This window comes from Halyomorpha halys, unplaced genomic scaffold, assembly GCF_000696795.3.
Source record: "Halyomorpha halys isolate HHAL.00 unplaced genomic scaffold, Hhal_1.1 Scaffold473.1, whole genome shotgun sequence".
Classification (NCBI taxonomy): Eukaryota; Metazoa; Arthropoda; class Insecta; order Hemiptera; family Pentatomidae; genus Halyomorpha; species Halyomorpha halys.
In genome coordinates this window covers 735,254-746,154 of record NW_027113075.1, presented here as the reverse complement: position 1 = coordinate 746,154, position 10,901 = coordinate 735,254, and the positions used below count along the sequence as shown (strand labels likewise).

The following is a 10,901-nucleotide window of genomic DNA, read 5'->3' as shown; positions in this document are numbered from 1 at the left end:
AGTCAGTATAAATATTAAATATCTCAACTGGTACTTCTCAATTCATTCTCTTATAATTAAAGTATAAGGATATAAGTTTACCATGCTCTCTCATAATAGTATTCTTGGTAATATATATACAATTGTAAATATAAAACATGTAACAAAGACTTTACTTTATAATTAATAATCCCTGCATGCCACCTCATATATAATAGCATAGTAAATTGGTGAACACGATACCGTTGGAAAGGAACTCCAATGATTAATTATGATATTCATATCTAGCATACCACGGCGAGGGGTTTCAGATGGTGCTAGTGGTTGAATTAAATATAGCGCATCCGCTTTCAGTCAGTTCCCATCAGGAACTGATAGAGATACATAATATAATTATATAAATACAAATACATAATATAAATACATTAATATATGAATAAAAAACAAATATAACACCTGTACGGGGAACCCCTAGTCGGGCTTAGAAACCCCGAAGCCCCGTACACGGCAACAGTTAGTTCCAAAACCACTTCTGACTATCCGGAGCATGTGTAGTAAGTGTTCATCCCCCCCAAACCCTATACAGAGCATGCTCCTTGCTGTTCTGGATAATCAGAAGTTGTTGTTGGAACAGACCTTATGTTATTGAAATGGATGTTAAAAAACAATGATGTATTTTTGGCGATGTTTTTTCAACATCGATGTTTTGTTATCAATGTCGCATCCCTACTCCAAACTCAAATGTACTAAATTAGTCTTAACGTTATACTCCTATCTACATTTCGGTCAACCCCTCTGTCGTTTACCGGTCGGTTCAGATTTTATTTACATTTTAGGGATCTGTTCATTAGTCCCACCACCTTACACGCCCATCTTATTCGCCGTAATTCTATAACTGTTTCCTCAATTCAGCGTTGTATAGTCTTATAAATTCCCCCATTAACTCATAATTTTTTGTCCGAATATTTTGCATAATTCTTTATTTTAAAAAACCTTAAGGCGCTGATCTTCCCTTTGTGTAAGAGGTTACATTTTGCTTCCATTAAAAACAGTGAGAAGGATAATAGCTTTGTAAATTCTAACTTTGAAGTTCTTAGACAGACTTAAACTTATCTATCTGTTTAAACGTATTTGCTCTTACATTGCCAAATAAGCCCTATTTGACCTTGTAACTCCAGAAGTTTGAAATTATTTTTTATACCGAATAATAGCGAAGGCACTTTAGATCAATATGACTGTGATAGGTGATGCTATGTATTCAGATGTATTCAATAAAATACAAACTTTTCCTGAAACAATGGATTGTGTCAAGTTATAACTAATCGGCTCATGTAATTTGATAAATCATAATAAATAAAAACAATCATCAGCATAAGTTTTAATAAGTTTCTTTTTGTCAATCTGTTAGTTACATATGTTTCTTAAAAAAATTGAAGTATTTTTCAAAATATGTTACAGAATAATGAACACCTTGATACCTAACTCCGAAAGCATAAATAAATTCCGAGAAGGTAAGGCTGTTACTTAAGTCTTGTCTAAAATTTTATTCCTAAATGTTTATTTACACTAAATAATCATTTAGCTTTGTATTTAGTAAATTTTATGTAGTTCCGCTTTGTTTTATTTTTTTTTTAATATATGCTAGAATTTAATTGGTCGCTTGCATAGACAGACATCGATGTTTTTTTTTTCTTTTAATGGTATATCAAGAACTTTTCTTTTGATTTATTTGTAACTGATTTATATTTTTTAAACTATTTAAATTTTTATATTTATCACTAGTTCAATTCAAAAAAAGGTAAGTTATGCATTGAAGTGAGCATACTTTGTGGAGCGCCTGTCGCCTGCTTGAACGTTTTCGCGTTTCGAAAGAAGATCTGAAAATAACCATCAATCAGTGGCGACAGCGTTGGGAAGCTGCAGATTCCGGTAAGTGGACTTGCAGATTGATACCCGATATTGATTTCTGGTATGGTTGCCGACATGGTGAGGAAGATTTTTATAAAACACAACTCTCGAGGAAACAGCACGTGTTTTTACTTGCGTACGTTTTGCAGAAGAAAGGAGCGAATTGGAGTGATTGTATGAAGGAAGCATCACACCAGAAAACTTAGTGAGCCATAGCCATAGCTCTCAGATCAAAATTGGGAGGCTTTGAAGAAATTCATCACAGTTTTCCTTAAAAGAATGAGAGCGGGAGAGAGGGCTAGGAGGTGTGACTTGCATGGAAACATAAAAACCGTGCGAAGATAACAAACAATGAGGCGGCACTCAGCCATTTCCTTTCATGAAGAAATGCCTAGCGGCGGTCCCGCAGTAAGAAATGAATAGGTGTAGGAAGGTTTTATTGGGTAAAATACCATACATGGATTGGTACGGTATTTTTTGAAGATTTCCACCGATCCTCCAAAAAAACCTACAAATATGTTCAATCACTGGTCAGTGGGTAATTGTTTTAAATATTTTTGTTTTTACTAGACACATCCGTTTCAAATTTTACTTTATTTTTAATAATTGAGGATGTTAAATCGTCGGTACCCAAAGAAAATTTTTGGTTATTTTTCAAAACACAAAGTTTTTTGTACTGATAGAGGGTATTTTTAATTTAATGAAAAATTCTATATCCGAAAATTTGGATGCCTCATCGGACCTTCTATTATCCCGATTTTAGCAGATATTTATTTAGAATATTTATTAGACACCATAATACCCAAAATCCCATTTCATATATGAATTTATTAACAATATAATAACCGTGATACCATCTAAGAATAACGAAAAAAGAAATATTTTTAAGTGAATTTAACGGCTACTCTTCCAGATTAAATTTGTTCATTGAATTCTAAATAGAAAACAAAATACCATTTTTTGAAGTAGTTTTAATTAGAAAATCGAATGAGGAAATTGAAACAAAATTGTGGAAAAAACCCATACTTTGGAAGATATATATATTATACCAACCAATGTTAAAATAATACAAAATCAACACCGTTAAAAATTTAATGAACCGGACGCGAAAATAACCATTCCCTAAGTATAAACAAAATAAAGTAGTAGATCACCTCCTAGCAAATAGGTACCCACATAAGCTAGTCTGCCAATTACTAAAGCAAAAATATTGACACAACCTAAACCCCAAGAAACCAACAACAAAAGATACTACACAATTCGTTTTATACCAACATTCTCAGAGAGTAGTGAACACTGCAAGTACACATATATGTTCATTGGTATAAGGAAGAACAGTGTGAAAATGTGAGAAGCTCTTTTTGACCTGAATCTTATTGGAGAAAAATGTGTTGATGGAGAAAGTAGTTCTGATGTAAATACTGGAAATTTGAATTGAAAAGTCATTAAAAATGTATACTATAGTTTTGTTTCAAGGAATATTTCTTTATTTTAAATCAATATTGTAGTGGTGCATTAACTAATTTATTCAATACTTTGATAGATCTTAGAATTATGAAAACTACATTGTTAAAACACTACTTTAATCTCACCTGGCTAGTAAAATAAATTATTGTGTTTATTTCAGATTTTTCTCTACAAGGACCACAAATAAACAATACGATATTATTTCCTCTGAATTTCGAGATATTATTTCATGTAATAGTTCCATTTTACAATTTGCGTTCTTAATTTAATTCAGCAATACTATGATTTAATATTTGATATTTGTTTCTTAAAATAAGCTTAATAAAAAAATAATTAAAACAAAGTTTTTAATTAAATTTTGTCATAGCACTTTATAATTTTAAATAAAAAAGTATATAGGTTACAAAAGTTAAATAACTATATCAAATAAGATATGAGCGTAATTGCCTGCAATTATTAAGGAAAGTGTATGAGAGACTGTGAATTTAAAATATAAAATTATTCTTGATAATGGCCGAAACGTTAATGATGTTGAAATAAAGTCATAGAATCGTTGAGGCTAAAATGATTCACTTTAATTAAATGAAACGTTTTTTGGTAATTCAAATTTATCATTTTTAAGTTTCGTTTAAAAAAAAAAGTTTTTAACATAATTGAACTGTTTCAGAAGCTACATTAATTCTATCTCAGTATTTGAAGACATTAAATAATTCTATTTCAATTCGCCTTTTAAAATACCTTATTTACTGAAGTCTAATTTTTTTGGCACACAACCATGAAACCTGTCAGTAGAAGCTGATGTAAAGTAAATTGATTGCTATCAACGTGTGACCGAATCAAAGGCTTTAGAGCTATCTATAGGAACGACAAAATATCTCACTTCCGGTTCAATTAATATTTACCCTATTCAGTGGATAAAAGTTCCCAAGATAGGAAAATTAAAAATAAATAAAATTTCAATATTATCACGTTGAATGATAAACAATCCTTGTTACTTACTTATTCGTCCGCCCATCAGTTTCTGTGGTAAGTTAAAACCTCACGCTATAACATGAATCTCATTCATGAGAATTTGTGTAGTGCTGTCAGAAATTAAATATAAATTACACATTTTTTTCCCTTATAATTCATTTATAAAAATAAAAAATAAATTTAAATAAAAAAATATGATATATTTCCGGTTGTAGAGGTTACCTACTGATATTCAACTGTGGACGTACACTGGCTCAAGAGATAAAATAAATTGTAAGGAGTGCTTTGCAGTAGAGATCGAGCATTTACCAAGCAGAGATTAATGTCAGTAGACATTGATACTGTTCTGTTCATCATCAAATACTGCACTCTTATCATTCTCCCCTGACGAGGGACCCAGCTTGGTAAGTCCCCGATCACAGGGATTCGATAGGGGTTTGTTTATTTTCAATCAAGTATAGGGAGAGGAGGTCAAGAATTATAACCTAATTAGTAGAAATAACTATAATTATTTTTAATTATCCTAAATGAGTTTTGAAAATATTTTTCAGTTAAAAAATATATTATAAAAAAAATCTCAAAAGAAAACTTATTAGAACTTTATTTATTAATATGTAAATTATTTTATAAACATAAAAAAATATTTGCAAAATGAATTATATTGATATCTATAAACATTTTTGTATTATAATATCACAATATATTTGTTTACCAAAAACCTCTCGCTTGGGGTATTTGGATCAACCCTATACATTTCAAGACATCTAGAATTTCTCCGTCATTTGATGCTGATCTGAATACATTTATCTTATCCTGAAAGCTAATGCCTTTGAGATTCAATATTTAATAGTATATAGGACTCTTTTGATGATCATATAGGATACAAGATTAATTTAAAGTTAAAATTAATATTTAATTTGAACCATAATGCCAATTAAATATTCAATATAAAGAGAATTTTGATAATTTTCTATACCTAAACAATTCAAATTTCTTGTTAAAATATTTTTTTCCTATCTACAAAATTAATATCATGCTCTAGCATTTCATTAAATTCAATTTTTCGAATTTTAACATATAAAACATAACAAATGTTAATTAGATAAAGAATATAATTTTTTTTTAAATAATTTATTTATTGTTATTTACAACTGTATACAAGTAAATTTGCTATAGGTGACATAGTGACATGATACAAACATGTGGAGAATATACTCACTGTTACAACTCCAATAACATTTCTAGAGAAGAAGATCTGGAGACCATCTTCTTTTCAGACGCCTAGGAGGATTATTAGGTAATGAAGGAGAAGCCAGTTTAGAAACAAATGGATTTGGGTGGTTGAGAAGCTATCATGGAAGGAATGGTATCTGCTTCTGGCCAAATCGGGAACATATGGAACATTGGGGTTCTGATGGATGATTTGGTTTGTGACAAAGTAAGGAGCATTAAGGATTTTACAAAGGATTTTGTACTGTAAGGATTGGATTAGAGAGGAATTTGATGGTTTAGTGGAGCCCCAAAGCTCAACTCCGTATGTCCAGATAGGCCTTATAATAGTCACGTAGATCAGTCTTTTGTAATGGATTGGCAATTTAGACCGTTTGTCTAGTAAATGTTGTAATAGTCGGAATCGACGAGCGATTTCTTGTCTTTTTAGTCTTGTATGAGGATTCCAAGTCAGTCGTTTGTCCAGATTTAGTCATAAGTAACGGATCTGTTCGACAGGAATAAGAGGGGTATTATTAAAGGATACTGTAGGGCAAGAAGTCATGGGTTTACGACGAAGGGTAAATGTGATTTGGTGGGATTTATCGGAATTAATTTTAATCCTCCAGTTTTGGCACCATTCTTCAAGGGTGGTGATGTGGGATTGGAGGGTTTGGGATACAATGTAAGAATCATTGTTTACTGACAATAGTCATGTGTCATCGGCATACATGGTGAGGATAGTGTTAGGATAGGTTGGAATGTCAGCTGTGAAAACTGTATAAAGAGTTGGACCAAGGATCCTACCCTGAGGTATACCAGCAGACTGACGGAATAGGGATGAATAAGCGCTGTTGTGATTTATTTGAAATAATCTGTCGGAGATATAAGAACGGGTAATGAGGAAGTATGTAGGGGGTACGAATTTACGGATCTTGTATAGCTGTCCAGGGTGCCAGGCTCGATCAAAAGCCTGATCTACTACATCAAGAGAGAATCCCGAGCAGTACATTCCGCGCTCCAATAAAGACGAGACAACATCAACCACACGATGGCATTGCTGGATAGTGGAGTGGGATATTAGGAATCCCAACTGGTGATTTGGGATTATGTGGTTGGAATAAGGATAGGGTATAGGCGTTTTAAGATGAGTTTCTCAAGGACTTTGCTCGTGAAAGGTAACAAAGAGATAGGACGGTAGGTGGATGGGTATTCAGGCGGCTTTTGAGGTTTGAGAATCACTTTGATTATGGATAATGTCCATGGGTCAGGAAAATTAGTAGATCTGAGTACAGTATTGTAGATGTAGGTGAGGAATAGAACAGATTTTCGAGGAAGATGTTTTAGAATATGGGATGTAATTAGGTCATAACCGGGAGCTTTGCGGGTAGGTTATTTCTGAATGAAGTTGGATTTTACTGAAGGATGAAATGCTTTAGGGGTAAGGCTCATTTGGAGTGCAGTGTTTAATTTTTCTTCGATGTGGGTTGGATTAAGAATGTCAGGGTGTTGGTCAAATGTTTTTGAAAGGTGCTGACCGAATACCTGAGTTTTTTCATCGTCCGATTTTTCCATGTTTGTGATTCAGTAAGAAGAGGGTGATTAAAATTTTTTAAGTTAAGAAGCTTCTTAGTGGCCGTTCATAAAGATTTGTCAGTAGCCGTATGGTCTAGAGTTAAGTTAGTTAAATTTTGTATTTTCAATTTTTTAAGTTCTGTTTTGAGTTTGTTTGTCAATGTAGTATAATATGTTTTATCTGTTGGGTATCTAGTCCTGTGCCACTTCGCTCTTTTTTTTTTCCGAACTCTCTAAAACAGAAATAAAAAGTGAGTTAGTAAGTGCATTACTGTGAAAAAGAAAAGTAATTCGTGTTGTGTCTTACCTTTTACTACCTTTGGTATTTTAAGGTTGCCTGTTATGTTTAATGTCATCTATGAGCTATCCATTCTAAAAAGGAGCTATTTTAAGTCCGAAGGTGAGGGGCCTTCTCGAGTTTTATCGCATATAAGATAAGAATAAAAACATTAATTAATAAAGACGATAGATAATGGTGAAATGATAAGAAAAACAGTCAGAAGTCAAAAAGAAGAGTGGGGGAGGGGGTGGGGGTGCATTAGAAGATGGAGTTATGAGGTGAACTTCGCTCTTGCTCTGGGTTTTTCCTTTAATAAGATGCGAATGTGCTGTGGCAAGTTAGTACTTATGGTATTATTAATTTTATTGGTCGTCGTGTTGTCGTATATACAAATTCTTATAGAGTCTGTGAAGTTTTTTATTGCTTCGTCAATTTCATGTTTAGTTTTAAGTGGATTTTTTAAGTCCAGTTTGTTTTCCAAATCAATACTAAATTTGCCCCAGACAACTCGTCCTTTATCCAATGAGTAATATAATTTAAACACGGTAGTTACTTTCAATATGATTAATCTGATCCTTCTCGAGGATTAATTTTATATATTTTGTTTTGTTTAAAAATCACTATATTTTTAAAAGCCACGACGTCCTAGCAAGCGAGTACAAGCCCGTTCGAAGATAGTGTTCTCGAGGGATATTTGGTAATAGTTGTTTTGGTGTTATTTTATAGGTAAAATTAGGAAATAGATATTTTGGTATTTGGTTATAGGTTAAATTTGTTTTCAAACTTGAGGAATACGTATTCATTGAGACTATGGAATCATAAGATTAGACGAATTAAACAGAAGAGCTGGGAGGTTTGTCCCTTACAAAAATTAAATTTGTCCTCATAAAAAATGAATAAGTTCAAAGCCCCAAAATGTGATTTTCGCCTAAGCTGCGGATAGCTTAAATTAATTTATACCAGGCCTAAAAAGTTCTATTGTATTTTATGTTTACGCTATCTCAAAGGCTATAAATATTGGTAAATAAAAAATACTTGGTAAATAGAAATGGTAGATGGAAATATTGGCAAATAAAAAATCTATTCAACGATCAAATAATATTAAATAAAAATGAAATATTTCGTCCGCAGGAAAAAAATTGAAAATGTGTTAAAAAGAAGAAAAAATAAAATTCAAACAACGCAACCTTTCAAAATATTAGATGGAGGAGAAAGATCAGGTTTTAACAGTCAAATGTAGTCGTTGGAACAAGTCATAATTGAGTTTTGGAAGATAAATATTATTTCTGGCCGTGTTAACAACTTTTCGTGTTAAATGATAACAGGCCATCGATATAATAGGAAATTACAGCATTTAAAAAATATATTTTTGAATCCACTCCAAGGAGAAGGATAGTAATGTTTTGTTATAGTTAGTTATAAATAGTTAAAAGTTAAAATATAGTGTTTTATTACAACTTAATATGATTATTGATTACATATTTAATCTATAATTGTTATTTAAACATTGAAAGATATTTAATTTTCGTTAAAGATATAATTTCTATTAATTCTTGTTGAAATAAAACTCCATTAGGCGCGGTAGAGCGAATTGCCGTGGATCAGACGAAAAGTGAAGCGCTTCCCCTTCAATTCATAAAATATTTACAAAAAAAAATAATAGATATGTTCCACTTAATGAAGTGCGATTTTCCTTAAAAAATAAGGCAAACATAGCGCCCTTAATTTTTGTTTTTAAGTTTAGATACAATTACTGATTTTGTACTTCATATTTATGCAAGAAAAACTGATTCTTTAATAAACAATTTAGTTTTTAAATCTTCCGTTTACACTGCCACACTCTTTAAGTTTGAGATAGAGAGCCTGATTTCAGACAGTACTCGATCCTTCATTTGCATTTTTGATCCTGATTGGTTTATAACCTCCTCAGTGCCACTATCATGGAAAAAGTATTCAAACTTTCCTCCTGCACTGCTAGAACTAGAAAACAGAAAATTTTCCGTCAGTACGTTTTCTGGGAACATTAATATGCACTAATTTAGACCCAAAGGACCATTCATTATGGAAGGCTACGCGACGTCTATTGGATAAACGTGAATAAAATCCAAGTCTAGTGGACAATGATGAATTCATCACCAGTGACGCCAAAAAAGCTGAAGTGTTCGCTAATTTCTTTGATAAAACATTCTCCAACACAGAAATAAGCCCGAATTTAGTTACTGATGAAATTGACAAGTATCTAAATCTCCCCATCGCTACAGTTGAGCCCCACCTAAATTCACGTCCCCAAAAGAAATCCAGGACCTGATTAAAAAGCTCTAGATAAAGAAAAGTCCTGGCCATGATTTGATCCTAGTCATAGCAATCAAAATGTTACCCAGGAAAGCTGTCGTTTTTATCACGTCAATTTTTAACAGATGCCTTCGTACTGGATAATTGGAAGAAAGCCGAACTCATAGTAATTCACAAGCCTGGTAAGAACGCTAAACAAATCAGCAGCTATAGACCTATCAGTTTATTACCCATTTTTGGAGAATTACTGGAATCAGTTATAAAAAAACATCTTAATTCTTTTTTTCAGAGCATCGAAATTATTCCTGATTTTCAATTCGGTTTTCAATACAGTCATTCCACTTCTCACCAACTGGCAAGACTATCGGAATTTATAATTAGCGGATTCGAAAAAAAGAGACACACCCTGGCAGCGTTCTTAGATTTCCAACAAGCATTCGATAAGGTCTGGCATCGAGGTCTCCTATATAAACTAAAGAAAGCAGGCACTCCAAAATACCTATACAGTATTCTGAGCTCATTCCTCAACGATAGAGCATTTTCAGTCAGAATTAATAACAAAAATTAAACTCTTAGACAAATCCATGCCGGTACTCCACAAGGTTCAGTCCTTTCTCCCATTCTGTTAAACTTCTACCTTCATGACATCGTCCAGTCCACACACACCTCCATAGCTATGTTCGCTGACGATACAGCTGTGTTCTATCAACATGATGACATAATAATAGCTAGAAACATTTTGCAAAGTCACCTAAATGAACTAGAACAATATTTCACTAAATGGATGTTTAGCTTGAACATTGAAAAATGTAACTAAAAAGTTTTTACTCTCCGACACCTACCAGAACCAGCGGATCTAATCCTTAAAGGTAAAAATGTGAAATGGAATCTTGCCAGTGAAACAGTAAGATACCTGGGAATTCACCTAGATCGCAGCCTTACCTGGAATCACCATATCAACATCAAACTAACTCAAACTTATGCCAGGTTAGCAATGCTATATCCTATCCTAAACAGAAATTCCAAACTAAAACAAGAAACAACTGTTCTTATATTTAAAACAATTCTCAGGCCACTGCTGATGTACGGCTGTGAAGTCTGGGGAGCGGCATCCTTCACGAAAATAAAAAAAACTACAATCTTTTCAAAGTAAAGACCTGAGAATCGCAGTTAATGCTCCTTGGTTCATAAGAAATAGCCAATTGCATCGCGAATTACA

General features: G+C 32.7%; 1 protein-coding gene across 7 annotated transcripts in view; it reads left to right on the top strand.

The window, feature by feature from the left end:
* The window catches only part of Ndae1 (Na[+]-driven anion exchanger 1), a 178,264-nt gene that overhangs the window by 20,144 nt on the left and 147,219 nt on the right, over positions 1-10,901 (top strand). For 5 of the 7 annotated variants that reach the window (XM_067050711.1, XM_067050709.1, XM_067050710.1 and 2 more), the window contains one exon: positions 1,438-1,490. The exons of the other annotated variants lie outside the window; for them this stretch is intronic. In XM_067050711.1, coding sequence (XP_066906812.1) covers positions 1,442-1,490 — 49 coding nt within the window. In that variant the 5' untranslated portion in view covers positions 1,438-1,441. Of the gene's footprint in view, positions 1-1,437; positions 1,491-10,901 lie in introns of those variants that run through there. 7 annotated transcript variants of the gene reach the window in all.